Here is a 15,362-nt window from a genome sequence, read left to right on the forward strand (position 1 = left end):
CCAATCTCATGGACTTCCCCAAGACACAATAGAATCCACAACAGGCATAGGGTCATCAGGGTCAGCCTCAAACCCTTCAAAATCCTTCTCGAGGACATATTCTGGCCACAATTTTCTCCAAGAAGAATTTCAAAGTCCTGGAAGTCACTCCCTGCCAAGCCTTACCTATAAGGCTTATGCAGCTGTAGATAATGAAGTGATTCCTCCTGAACTCTCTTAAGGTCAAGTCAGTGTCCGAGGTCACTTCAAAGCACCTTTGAAACACTGATTTTGTGTAGTTTTTTAAAAGTTAGAAATGACCTGCTGGTCCATGGGCTGGATGAGAGGAGTGGTGTTAGGAGGCGAGAACTTCACTGTTATAAACCTGAAATCCCTAGACAACTGGTCTACCAAGTTTGGAGGATGAGCAGGAGCACTGTCCATTACCAGGAGGCACTAGAGTGGCAATTTATTTTCCTGGACCCAGTCAATGAAAAGTTCCCTTGTGACCCGTGCCTTATGATTAGCTTTCCACATCATACACAATTTACTCTTGACGACATTGTTTTTCTTGAACACTCTGGGATTTTCAGTGATACACTAGTAAAGGCTTCACTTTGAAATCTTCACTAGCATTAGCACAGAACAAAAGAGTAAGCCTATCCTTCATAGGCTTGTGTCCTGACAGTGCCTTTTCCTCCTGCATGATGTAGGTCCTCTTTGGCATTTTCTTCCAAAAGAGGCCTGTTTTGCCACAACTGAACGCTTGTAAAGGCTTCACTTTGAAATCCACACTAGAGTTAGCACAGAACCAGAGTAAGCATATCCTTCATAGGCTTGTGTCCTGACAGTGCCTTTTCCTCCTGCGTGATGTAGGTCCTCTTTGGCATGTTCTTCCAAAAGAGGCCAGTTTCGTCACAATTGAACACTTGTTTGGGTGGAATTCTTCAGTCTCTTCGTACCCCTTGAATTCTTGCACAAATTTTTCAGTCGTGTGTTTGTCTGAACTTGCAGCCTCACCATGCCTTACAACACTGTGTATGTCACTACGCTTCTTAAATCTGTCAAACCACCCTCTGCTGGACTTAAATTCACTAGCATCAGCATTAGTTCCAAGCATTTTCTTTAGAAGATCCGCATGTAACTGCCTTGCCTTTTCACAAATGATTGTCTCTGAAACACCATCTCCTGCTAACTTTTGCCACATCAGCTTCCTTGGTTTGTTCTTTCTTTGCCAGGATGGGATTGTTGAATTGGATTTACCATACATCCTAGCAAGTTCCAGCACCCGCACACCACTCGCATATTTTTCAATAACTTCTTTCTTAATTCCATCATGTTTCTCACTTTCTTTACCAAAGGAACATTACTAGGAACTTTCTTTGGGCCCATGGTGGCTTATTTCACAGTCGCACTTAATAAACAAGCACAAAAACCAATGGATTTTAAGGAAATATTTGGATGAATGTGGGGAGTATATGCTCATTCACCGAGAGACACAGGGAGACTGACTCACCTATGCACACCGTCCTGGCAGGAGGCGACACGTATAATACAGCTGATTTGTGAGGCACCAGCTGAAATACGGAGCAAAATTTCCACCCAAAACCCAGCCTAAATACGATTCGGCCGATAAACCCAGCGGCCAATATTTGGGGTTCCACTGTATTATTATACTGAACATGTAAGTGAGCAACATTTAGATAAGGGTAAAGAGTTGTTTGTTTCATTTATGGAATTAGAAAAGGCATATGATAAGGTGAATGGACCAATGTGCTAAATGTACAGAATAGGTGGTAGGTTACTAAAAACACGAGATTTTATGTGGAGAATAAGACTCAAGTTCGGGTATGTAGGAGGTAGAGTGCCTATTTTCCACTGAAAGCAGGACTTACAGGGATGCATGCTGAGGTTATAGATGGGGTTATACAAGAAGTGAATGGACGAGTATTGAGAAGTGTGATAGTGTAAATGATGGTGTTTCTTTTTTGGGTCACCCTGCCTTCGTAGGAGACAGCCAGCATGTTAAAAAAAGATCTGATACAAAGTGGGAGTTGTCACAGTTGCTCTTTGTCAATGACAGTTCTTTTGGGACATTCTGAAGATAATCTGCAAAGGTTGGTGGATGAATCTGGGAGGGTATTTATTTTTTATTATTAATTATTATTTTTATTAACACATTAACCATTTCCCACCAAGGCAGGGTGGCCCTAAAAAGAAAAACTTTCATCATCATTCACTTCATCACTGTCTTGCCAGAGCCGTGTTTCCACAACAGTTATAAAACTGCAACATGAACACCCCTCCTTCAGAGTGCAGGCACTGTACTTCCCATCTCCAGGACTCAAGTCCGGCCTGCCTGTTTCCTTGAATCTCTTCATGAATGTTACTTTGTTTACACTCCAACAGCACGTCAAGTCCTAAAAACCATTTGTCTCCATTCGCTCTTATCTAACATGTAAACAAATGCTTGCTGGAAGTATATAAAAGGAAATTAAAATGGAAAATGTAAGAGAGCAAGGTGATAAAAGTAACAAAATGTCTAGGCAATAAAAGACTGGATAGCATAGTTGAAAGAGGGAGTATAGAGGAAATAGATGTATCTAAACATCTAAGGGTGGACATGTCTACAGATGGGTCTATGAAAAATTTTGTGAACCATGAAATAAACAAGGTTAAAAGGAAAACTTACCAGTGTACAGTAATACAAACAATTATACTCGGATGTAAGAAATGGGCTTTGAGTGTTGCAATGGAGGCTAGAAGCAATGGAGACATCATATATGAGAACACTGTGTTGTGTAAATATAATATAAAATTTGGAGTGTAGACACCAAGAATATAATTCAGAGGGCTGAGAAAGGGTGGTTGAGGTCTGAGTATCTAGAAAGGATGAAGACAGGACAAAGATGGTGTATAAATCTGGGGTGGAAGGAAGGAAGGAAGGAAGGAAGGGTAGGGGTCTTCTCAGGAATAGCTGGGGGGAGTACAGATTTTTGATTGTTAAGAGCTCGAGCATCAAGCAGGTCCTGTGTGAGCACATTTGATCAGACTGAAAACAAGTGCTCTTTAATTTTTGATGTGCTGTCAGAGTGTAAGCAAGGAAACCCTTTATGAAGTATTTCAGGGAAACTAGATAGCTGGATCTGAGTCCTGCAGGTGGGAATGGCAGTGAATGCACTCTGAAGGAAGAGTGGGGATGATGCAAATGGAGGGTCATCTGATCTGTGATGTCAGTACACTTCTGGCAAGACAATTAGAGAATTATAAGTGAATGTATTTCCATTTTTGGTGTCACTCTACTTTGGTGGGAGATGACCAATAAAAACAGAAAAAAAAATTATTACATTCAAAAGGAAGCACCAGATCCCCAAGAGTTATACAGTCCCTAGGGATGGGAAGATAATCAAGTCTGATCTGAGGAAGGAAAGTATAGCTCCAGTATTTTTTTTGTTCTGGCTGTCTCCCACCAAGGTAGGGTGATCCAAAAAAGAAAAACACTTTCATCATTCAGAGGTGTGCAGATACCACAGTTGTCACTCCAAAGAGCAAATATCCCAAACCTCTTTATTAATTAAACACTTTCTCCATGAGATACAACAGCTTAAATAGTAATGCAAGGTTTAAGAGTTAAAACAGGTGCAGGTGTCATATGCCTCAAGTTTAAGCTTATGGACATACTGCTTGTTGCCTACTGGCAAAGTTACCTTTGTTCTAAAACAATGTGAAATATAGGGGATGCTAAAGTGAACATCCCACTATTTGTTTCATGGTATTTGCATGTAAATTACAAATCTCAGCATCTATGTTCAACCTTATCATTTTCCTGGAATAGTACCTTGGCTTTACCCGTTATTAGGTATGAGTAGGGGCTGTGGTGTTGTGCATACACACACATTATTGATGCTATTCTACAGGTATATCCTTGTTCCTGGCATGCCAGTATACACTGTCTAGATCATGTTTGCAATGGTAGATCATGTAGCTACAAAATCTGAGGTTGGACATGGACGACACATATGATGTCTGCACTAAACCTGACTCTTATACCCTGCTTACCATTTAAGCCATTGAATCTCATATTCATTATATACTGTACTTGAAAAAGCCACTCATAGGTGAAATGGTGCACCAGTACAGGACTTCACTGCTGCTAGTTTCTTTTTTCACTTATTAGCATTATACTTTCAGACTGCACTATCTCCACAAGAAATGTACTAACTTCATTACAGAAGCTTCACTAATTATACCAAGTGCTATCTCAGCTATGAGCCCTTAAGAATTGTTTCAACAGTACTGTACTCTGAGGACAATCTCAAATGCACAAGAACTGCTTAGCTATAAAAATCATGCATCAAACACAGAACTCAGTTTCACAGAGTTCTAAGGGTAAACCAAAATACAGTACCCATAAACATATACAAGAAATTTACTCACGGTGCTTAATACTTCATCTCTATGTGCTTCAACCCCACCAAACGTGGCTACCAAGATGTCAGTACGAATGTTCCACATTCTTAAAGCATGATCCTTGCTAACTGATAATAACAGGTTGGGGTCACGTGGGTGAAACTTCAATTCATTAATAGCATTTCCATGACCTTCAGGAAAATTTGTGAGAAACAGGAAAAATTAAAAACATGGTTTAGCAAAGTAAATATCCGGCCTCACCTCTGAGCATGTTTAGTTACGTATACAAACAAAAATCTGAGAACAATGTATGGGACATGATGTATAGACCACTTGAATGACTTTTTTTTTCTAAATTACTAAATATATCTAACATGGATCAATAATATTGAGAGCATTTTGTTTTAAAAAGAGTAATGAAAACTATTTAAAAAAAATAAGTGGTGATACAGAAAATATTCTTCAAACACTTCATAAATTTTCCCAGGCTCTCCTTGATGCCTATTGTAAGCTTTAATTTTCTCTATTACAGTGGACCCCGGATTATGTAGTAGTCGGATTTCGCAATATTCAGAATAAGTAAAGTTTTTTCGTCAAAATATGGCTCGGTGATCGTCAATGAACTTGGTAACAATCACTCATCCTGAACATGTCTGTGTGCCGACACACCATTTACAGCCAGTGAACATGATCCCACTCGTTCATACAATACATTTTGTATTCCATTCTTTTTATTGCTTGCAACTGTTAAATAAGCCACCATAGGCCAAAAGAAAGCTCCTAGTGCCAGACCTTTGGTAAAGAAGGCAATAAACACAATAGGATTCAAGAAAGAACACACCAGCCAGGGTACTTCCCTCCCCACACACCAGTCAGGGCGCTTCCCCACACACCAGCCAGGGTACTCACCCCACACACCAGACAGGGTACTTCACCACACACGATTTAATCTGAGTGGGACTTGCACATGAGTGAATAGAATTATCAAAGCTTATTGTTTGGGAAGCATTGAAAATTGGGTTGGGCAAATACAATTCTGTTTGTGGGATGGTTTGTGAAGGACCTGCCTAGTATGGGCCAACAGGCCTGCTGCAGTGTTCCTGCTTTCTTATGTACACCAGCTGAGGAAATTGCTTCAGAGGAGGAGTAAGAGAGGGGAAAGGTGCCTTCTTCAAAGATTAAGGACATTTGTGGAAAGTGGAGTGAGGTGCAAACATTTGTGGAGGAGCATCACTAACCCTCTCCCCTCCTCCCATCTTCCATACACCAACAAGAGTCTTACATAAAGGTAAGTATGATATTATTGTTTTATACTTGATTTCTCATTCTTTTCTGTATGTAAATCTATATTTAATCTATAAAAAAAATTTGTTTAATACTTTTGGGTGTCTGGAACGGATTAATTGGATTTACATTATTTCTTATGGGGAAAATTAATTCGGAAATCATCAGACTCGGGTTTAGTCACTCTCTCTGGAACAGATTAATTACGAAAACCAGGGGTCCACTGTATATTTTACCCAGAAAGACTCATGTATTGAAAAATTTCCTTTATGCATTTTGTACATGCTCTTACCTATAAAATGCTTAACACATTGCATTGTGGCAAGGGAAAAAATCCGTATAACACCCCGTGATCCAGCAGCAGCAAGAATTGGCCGACCTGTTTCTGTGTCATAGCTCCATGCTACCGTGTAGAAGTTTTCTTCCGGCTGGATCCAAAAAGAAAGATAAAGTTATAGCCATGCAGATATTGTAATTTTTTTTTTTTTCAACAAGTCGGCCATCTCCCACCGAGGCAGGGTGACCCAAAGAGAAAGAAAATCCCCAAAAAGAAAATACTTTCATCATCATTCAACACTTTCACCTCACCCACACATAATCACTGTTTTTGCAGAGGTACCCAGAATACAACAGTTTAGAAGTACAGTGGACCCCCGGTTAACGAACTTTTTTCATTCCAGTAGTATGTTCAGGTGCCAGTACTGACCGAATTTTTTCCCATAAGGAATATTGTGAAGTAGATTAGTCCATTTCAAACCCCCAAACATACATGTACAAAAGCACTTACATAAATACACTTACATAATTGGTCGCATTTCGAGGGGATCGTTAAGCGGGGGTCCACTGTATATACGTATAAAAATACACAATATATCTCTCCAAACTGCCAATATCCCAAACTCCTCCTTTAGAGTGCAGGCATTGTATTTCCCATTTCCAGGACTCAAGTCCGGTTATATAAAATAACCGGTTTCCCTGAATCCCTTCACTAAATATTATCCTGCTCACATTCCAACATTACAAAAATAAAAGAATATTCATCACAAGAACAAAATTAACCAAGGAATAAACAATAATACTGCATACAGTACCATAATACAATACAGTACATATATCCAAGTGCACTGCTGTGTGTTTTTACAAGATAAAAGAAAAAATGAATTATATCCTCACATAATTTACAATGAAAAACACAAAAAACTTACATCAGGATCACTATAGCACTGAAGAATTTTAATCGAACCATCATCCATACATTGATAAACAGAGACGCGATTATTGCCAGCAGTTGCAAACACTAGTGGTTGACCATCACGTAGGTGCTGATTAAACTGTACCCCAAATATGGGCTGGCCATGATCTTCTTTTAAGTAACATCTGAAGGGAAGAACAAGGAACAATTAATCTACAGGTAATATCTGTCAATAAATCAAAACAAGAATACATATACATACAGGTTTACCTGGCTTATGTGGGTTTGCTTTATATGAATTTGCTAATACGTCATGCCCCATTTCTAACAATAATTCCTTATGTGAGAGATACATTTACAGCATGCATTCAGTACCATTTACAAAATGCACAGTACTTAAGACCATGAGGAATTAAGTGTTGACAGCTGATTTAACTTAGTACTACAGTTGCCATGAGCCGGGAATGCATCTCTTACATAAAGTCAGGGACATCTGTATATCTACAGTGAGAACATTTAAATACTGCATGCCTAGTATGCATGAGGGCATATCAAGCCTATTTTTATACAGGGAAGCAAAATGAGTATATAGAAACAGAATGACTGATGTACTACTGCAACTGATTTCTTGCATGCAAGATCAGGAACTACAATTCCATATGCCTCTGTAATCTTTTGATTACCACCTACAGAACTGGTATAGGATGCATAATAAAGCTATCAAGCTAAACTAAGATAGTAGCAGCTGGAAATCAAAGTACATATCCCAAACACAATCTCAACATTTAGGAAATAAATATAATACTGCACTCTCAAGGTTTAAAATACTACATTATAGGACACCACAAACGTAACTCTGATCCTGTTGCCACAAGTAAGTCATCAGACACTATTTTATACACTGTACAGTTTACCTCAACCTACGATTCTCAGCTTACAAATTTCTGAGCATTCAATCCCATTAAATTAGCACCTGTTTCTACTTGCACTCCAAATTTTCTGATTTATAACTTGAATTTATGTTAAATTTTCCAGCAATACACATACATACATAAATGATTCTTGGTGATTCTTTGCAGAATTATTACATTTGTGGGGGAGTGCTAAATCTGTGGGAATCATACAATACCTGGGGAATGAGAGACAATCAGATTTAATCCAAGGAAGAGGAGGGTAGTTCCAATTCCTTGGACCGAGAGCCCTTCACCATCATCAAGGGCCCCCCCCCCTTGAAGAGTCAGCAATCTGTTAGCTTCCTGAACTGTTATATTACTGAAGTGATTTTACCACTAAACTGCACTGTAAGTGCAAAGACACTAAGTAAGCAGTGAAGAAACTGAAGGTAAGTTTTCTGTATTAATTTTGACAAAATGTTAATTTAATTGTTTATAAAGTTTGTAAATATTCTGGTGGTTTGAATCATAATTCTTAACGATACATGCTGTAAGGTTTTGGTGGCTCAAATTGTAACTCTTAATGACCATATTACAATGCTTGTAGCTAGAATCACGACTCAATGATCCATGGTAAGGTATTAATCAACTTACTTATTTTTTAACTTTGTAACCACATATTCCACAAATCATTGATTTGCAGTTTATATTATGGCCACTAAGAAGTATTTTGAATGTGTCTAATGCCACTTGTTGGCCTTATGCCTCCAGTTCGCAAAGTGTTAGTTTTCTCGCCTTAAGAAAATAATGACTTATTTCTATGCAGTATAAACTTCTCTTCTTTCCCTTTCAATATGCTTGCTCACTGTAGGTAACAATGCAGACTGATGAATGTTACATAAAATTTACAAATTGGTTGTTTTGAGATTTTACCCAAATTATAAGGAATAAATCACCGAAAATCAGTCCTAAAGTTTTTTTTCATACAATAAAAAATTACAATTAGTATATACTGATGCATTTTTATTTGATTGAAAGTATATGGCATCAGGAGTTTTTTTTAATCACACTGGCTATCTCCCACCAAGGTAAGGTGAACCAAACAAGAAGAAACACTTTCACTAACACTCACCCCATCACCATCTTGACAGTGGAGTGCTGACATTACAGTTCAGATGCCCCTCCAAACTGCAATATCTCCACCCCTCCTTAAGAGTGCAAGCACTGTACTTCCTACCTCCAGAATTCAAGTCCAACTAACTGGTTTCCCTGAATCCCTTCATAAATGTTACTTTGCTCACACTCCAACAGCACATCAAGTCATAAAAGCACTTGCCTCCAGTCACTCCTAACAAACATGCCACACACACCTGTTGAATGTCCAAGCCTCTCACTAAAACTTTCGATGAGCCCTACCCCTCCTTCCTTCCACTACAAATTTATACACTTTCCAAGTCATCCCAATTTGCTTCATTGTCTATAAATGTCCAAGCCACCTCACTAACCCCTCCTCAGCACCTCAGGATAATACTTTTAGCAACTCCACACCTCCTTTTAATATCCAAACTATGCCTTCTCTGCATAATATTCATACCACACACTACCCTCAGACATGATATCTGAACTGCCTCCAGCCTCCACCTCACTGCCATGTTTAAAACCTCCATGGATGATGTTCTGTCTCCAGATACCTCACCACCCACCTTTTCACCTTAGTCAATTCCATGGTTCTCCTTATCTTTCACAAACCCATCTGCCAACAAATACACTCCCAAATATTTGAACATGAATGATGGTGAATGATGATACAAGTTTTTTCTTTCTTTTGGGGTTTTTGTTACTTTTTGGGTCACCTTGCCTTGGTGGGAAATGGCTGACGTGTTAAAAAAAAAATAGAAAAAAGTATTTATAGCTATACACATGTAAGGTATGTAAAAGGAGAGCAAATGAGATAGTGGGTAAGTGCTGAGAATAAGAAAGATTTGGAATAAGATTAGTAAGTTAAGAAAGCCAAGGGAACAAATGAATTTAACATTTAAATATAGGAGAGTTATTAGTTAGAGAGAGCTGGAAGTATTGGAAAGATGGAGGGAGTACAGTGGAACCTCTACTTGCGAGTGTGTCCACATGCGAGCTTTTCCAAATACGACCAGTCAATGGGTCGATTTTTTGCTTCCATACGCGAGCAAAATTTCCACAAGCGAGCAGACCTCAAGGCAGGTTCCTTGACAATGGTGAGGGGCTCTTGCTCTTTATCTCGGGAATTGTATCTCAAATGTTTGTTGGACTATCTTATTGAAACTTGGGCAATGTATGATGGAAAGATGCTTCTTAACGTACACCAAAAATGAAAGAAATCTAAGCATAAATAATGGAGTTCACTTTTCAGCAATTAGCCACCCCTTAGCGGTAATTGCGAATGGTTTTTATGGTTGCATTCTCGTTTTTTTTGGTCTCATTTGATAGAATGGAAGATATATTACAGAAATAGATATGATTTTGATTGCTTTCACGACAAAAAGTACCTTGAAATAGAGCTCAACCTAGGAGAAATGGTCCAGTGCTTGGCTGTTTCAGTGTAAACAAATGACATCACAGTAAATCTTATATTTTTTGTGTGAATAAAAATTACAAATTTATATAATAATAATAATAATAATAATAATAATAATAATAATAATAATAATAATAATAATAATAATAATAATAATAATAATAATAGTGATAGTGAGGCTCAGGTTAGGGTGTGTAGAAGAGAGGGAGACTACTTCCCGGTAAAAGTAGGTCTTAGACAGGGATGTGTAATGTCACCATGGTTGTTTAATATATTTATAGATGGGGCTGTAAAAGAAGTAAATGCTAGGGTGTTCGGGAGAGGGGTGGGATTAAATTATGGGGAATCAAATTCAAAATGGGAATTGACACAGTTACTTTTTGCTGATGATACTGTGCTTATGGGAGATTCTAAAGAAAAATTGCAAAGGTTAGTGGATGAGTTTGAGAATGTGTGTAAAGGTAGGAAGTTGAAAGTGAACATAGAAAAGAGTAAGGTGATGAGGGTATCAAATGATTTAAAGAAAAATTGGATATCAAATTGGGGAGGAGGAGAATGGAAGAAGTGAATGTTTTCAGATACTTGGGAGTTGACGTGTCGGCGGATGGATTTATGAAGGATGAGGTTAATCATAGAATTGATGAGGGAAAAAAGGTGAGTGGTGCGTTGAGGTATATGTGGAGTCAAAAAAACGTTATCTATGGAGGCAAAGAAGGGAATGTATGAAAGTATAGTAGTACCGACACTCTTATATGGATGTGAAGCTTGGGTGGTAAATGCAGCAGCGAGGAGACGGTTGGAGGCAGTGGAGATGTCCTGTCTAAGGGCAATGTGTGGTGTAAATATTATGCAGAAAATTCGGAGTGTGGAAATTAGGAGAAGGTGTGGAGTTAATAAAAGCATTAGTCAGAGGCCAGAAGAGGGGTTGTTGAGGTGGTTTGGTCATTTAGAGAGAATGGATCAAAATAGAATGACATGGAAAGCATATAAATCTATAGGGGAAGGAAAGAGGGGTAGGGGTCGTCCTCGAAAGGGTTGCAAAGAGGGGGTAAAGGAGGTTTTGTGGGCGAGGGGCTTGGACTTCCAGCAAGCGTGCATGAGCGTGTTAGATAGGAGTGAATGGAGACGAATGATACTTGGGACCTGACGATCTGTTGGAGTGTGAGCAGGGTAATATTTAGTGAAGGGATTCAGGGAAACCGGTTATTTTCATATAGTCGGACTTGAGTCCTGGAAATGGGAAGTACAATGCCTGCACTTTAAAGGAGGGGTTTGGGATATTGGCAGTTTGGAGGGATATGTTGTGTATCTTTATACGTATATGCTTCTAAACTGTTGTATTCTGAGCACCTCTGCAAAAGCAATGATAATGTGTGAGTATGGTGAAAGTGTTGAATGATGATGAAAGTATTTTCTTTTTGGGGATTTTCTTTCTTTTTTGGGTCACCCTGCCTCGGTGGGAGACGACCGACTTGTTGAAAAAAAAAATAATAATAATAATAATAATAACAATAATGATAATGAAATAAATCTGAGCATAAATAATGGAGTTCATTTCTCAGCAATTAGCCACCCCTTAGCGGTAATTTCAAATGGTTTTTTATGGTTGTATTCTTGTTTTTTTGGTCTCATTTGGTAAAATGGAAGATATATTATAGAAATAGTTATGACTTTGATTGCTTTCATGATGAAAAGTGCCTTGAAATTGAGCTCAACCTAGGAGAAATGGTCCATTGCTTGGCTATTTCAGAGTAAACAAATGACATCACTGTCCATTCCAACATGCAGTCGTGAATGGGTTGATATATTTATACAATTATTGCAATAAGGAATAACAGTAAATCTTATATTTTTTGTGTGAATAAAAATTACAAAATTTTTTTTATTATTATTATCACACTGGTCGATTCCCACCAAGGCAGGGTGGCCCGAAAAAGAAAAACTTTCACCATCATTCACTCCATCACTGTCTTGCCAGAAGGGTGCTTTACACTACAGTTTTTAAACTGCAACATTAACACCCCTCCTTCAGAGTGCAGGCACTGTACTTCCCATCTCCAGGACTCAAGTCCGGCCTGCCGGTTTCCCTGAACCCCTTCATAAATGTTACTTTGCTCACACTCCATTCACTCCTATCAAACACGCTCACGCATGCCTCCTGGAAGTCCAAGCCCCTCGCACACAAAACATCCTTTACCCCCTCCCTCCAACCTTTCCTAGGCAGACCCCTACCCAGCCTTCCTTCCACTACAGACTGATACACTCTTGAAGTCACTCTGTTTCGCTCCATTCTCTCTACATGTCCGAACCACCTCAACAACCCTTCCTCAGCCCTCTGGACAACAGTTTTGGTAATCCCGCACCTCCTCCTAACTTCCAAACTACGAATTCTCTGCATTATATTCACACCACACATTGCCCTCAGACATGACATCTTCACTGCCTCCAGCCTTCTTCTCACTGCAACATTCATCACCCATGCTTCACACCCATATAAGAGCGTTGGTAAAACTATACTCTCATACATTCCCCTCTTTGCCTCCAAGGACAAAGTTCTTTGTCTCCACAGACTCCTAAGTGCACCACTCACCCTTTTCCCCTCATCAATTCTATGATTCACCTCATCTTTCATAGACCCATCCGCTGACACGTCCACTCCCAAATATCTGAATACATTCACCTCCATACTCTCTCCCTCCAATCTGATATCCAATCTTTCATCACCTAATCTTTTTGTTATCCTCATAACCTTACTCTTTCCTGTATTCGCTTTTAATTTTCTTCTTTTGCACACCCTACCAAATTCATCCACCAATCTCTGCAACTTCTCTTCAAAATCTCCCAAGAGCACAGTGTCATCAGCAAAGAGCAACACTGACAACTCCCACTTTATGTGTGATTTTTTATCTTTTAACTCCACGCCTCTTGCCAAGACCCTCGTATTTACTTCTCTTACAACCCCATCTATAAATATATTAAACAACCACGGTGACATCACACATCCTTGTCTAAGGCCTACTTTTACTGGGAAATAATTTCCCTCTTTCCTACATACTCTAACTTGAGCCTCACTATCCTCGTAAAAACTCTTCACTGCTTTCAGTAACCTACCTCCTACACCATACACCTGCAACATCTGCCACATTGCCCCCCTATCCACCCTGTCATACGCCTTTTCCAAATCCATAAATGCCACAAAGACCTCTATAGCCTTATCTAAATACTGTTCACTTATGTGTTTCACTGTAAACACCTGGTCCACACACCCCCTACCTTTCCTAAAGCCTCCTTGTTCATCTGCTATCCTATTCTCTGTCTTACTCTTAATTCTTTCAATAATAACTCTACCATACACTTTACCAGGTATACTCAACAGACTTATCCCCTATAATTTTTGCACTCTCTTTTGTCCCCTTTGCCTTTATACAAAGGAACTATGCATGCTCTCTGCCAATCCCTAGGTACCTTACCCTCTTCCATACATTTATTAAATAATTGCACCAACCACTCCAAAACTATATCCCCACCTGCTTTTAACATTTCTATCTTTATCCCATCAATCCCAGCTGCCTTACCCCCTTTCATTTTACCTACTGCCTCACGAACTTCCCCCACACTCACAACTGGCTCTTCCTCACTCTTACAAGATGTTATTCCTCCTTGCCCTATACACGAAATCACAGCTTCCCTATCTTCATCAACATTTAACAATTCCTCAAAATATTCCCTCCATCTTCCCAATACCTCTAACTCTCCATTTAATAACTCTCCTCTCCTATTTTTAACTGACAAATCCATTTGTTCTCTAGGCTTCCTTAACTTGTTAATCTCACTCCAAAACTTTTTCTTATTTTCAACAAAATTTGTTGATAACATCTCACCCACTCTCTCATTTGCTCTTTTTACATTGCTTCACCACTCTCTTAACCTCTCTCTTTTTCTCCATATACTCTTCCCTCCTTGCATCACTTCTACTTTGTAAAAACTTCTCATATGCTAACTTTTCTCCCTTACTACTCTCTTTACATCATCATTCCACCAATCACTCCTCTTCCCTCCCACACCCACTTTCCTGTAACCATAAACTTCTGCTGAACACTCTAACACTACATTTTTAAACCTACCCCATACCTCTTCGACCCCATTGCCTATGCTCTCATTAGCCCATCTATCCTCAAATAGCTGTTTATATCTTACCCTAACTGCCTCCTCTTTTAGTTTATAAACCTTCACCTCTCTCTTCCCTGATGCTTCTATTCTCCTTGTATCCCATCTACCTTTTACTCTCAGTGTAGCTACAACTAGAAAGTTATCTGATATATCTGTGGCCCCTCTATAAACATGTACATCCTGAAGTCTACTCAACAGTCTTTTATCTACCAATACATAATCCAACTACTGTCATTTTGCCCTACATCATATCTTGTATACCTATTTATCCTCTTTTTCTTAAAATATGTATTACCTATAACTAAACCCCTTTCTATACAAAGTTCAATCAAAGGGCTCCCATTATCATTTACACCTGGCACCCCAAACTTACCTACCACACCCTCTCTAAAAGTTTCTCCTACTTTAGCATTCAGGTCCCCTACCACAATTACTCTCTCACTTGGTTCAAAGGCTCCTATACATTCACTTAACATCTCCCAAAATCTCTCTCTCATCTGCATTCCTCTCTTCTCCAGGTGCATACACGCTCATTATGACCCACTTTTCGCATCCAACCTTTACTTTAATCCACATAATTCTTGAATTTACACATTCATATTCCCTTTTCTCCTTCCATAACTGATCCTTCAACAGTACTGCTACCCCTTCCTTTGCTCTCTCTCAGATACTCCAGATTTAATCCCATTTATTTCCCCCCACCGAAACTTCCCTACCCCCTTCAGCTTTGTTTCGCTTAGGGCCAGGACATCCAACTTCTTTTCATTCATAACATCAGCAATCATCTGTTTCTTGTCATCCGCACTACATCCATGCACATTCAAGCATCCCAGTTTTATAAAGTTTTTCTTCTTCTCTTTTTTAGTAAATGTCTACAGGA

General features: G+C 39.1%; 1 protein-coding gene across 4 annotated transcripts in view; it reads right to left on the reverse strand.

Annotated features, from left to right (window-relative positions):
• LOC128690300 (polycomb protein EED) overlaps nt 1-15,362 on the reverse strand; it is a 107,054-nt gene that overhangs the window by 69,626 nt on the left and 22,066 nt on the right. For all 4 annotated transcript variants that reach the window (XM_053778919.2, XM_053778920.2, XM_053778921.2 and 1 more), the window contains exons 3-5: nt 6,879-7,050; nt 5,966-6,101; nt 4,417-4,580 (exon numbers count right to left, since the gene is read on the reverse strand). In XM_053778919.2, coding sequence (XP_053634894.1) covers nt 4,417-4,580; nt 5,966-6,101; nt 6,879-7,050 — 472 coding nt within the window. The remainder of the gene's footprint in view (nt 1-4,416; nt 4,581-5,965; nt 6,102-6,878; nt 7,051-15,362) is intronic.

The sequence above is a fragment of the Cherax quadricarinatus genome, chromosome 32 (genome assembly GCF_038502225.1).
Source record: "Cherax quadricarinatus isolate ZL_2023a chromosome 32, ASM3850222v1, whole genome shotgun sequence".
Taxonomy (NCBI): domain Eukaryota; kingdom Metazoa; phylum Arthropoda; class Malacostraca; order Decapoda; family Parastacidae; genus Cherax; species Cherax quadricarinatus.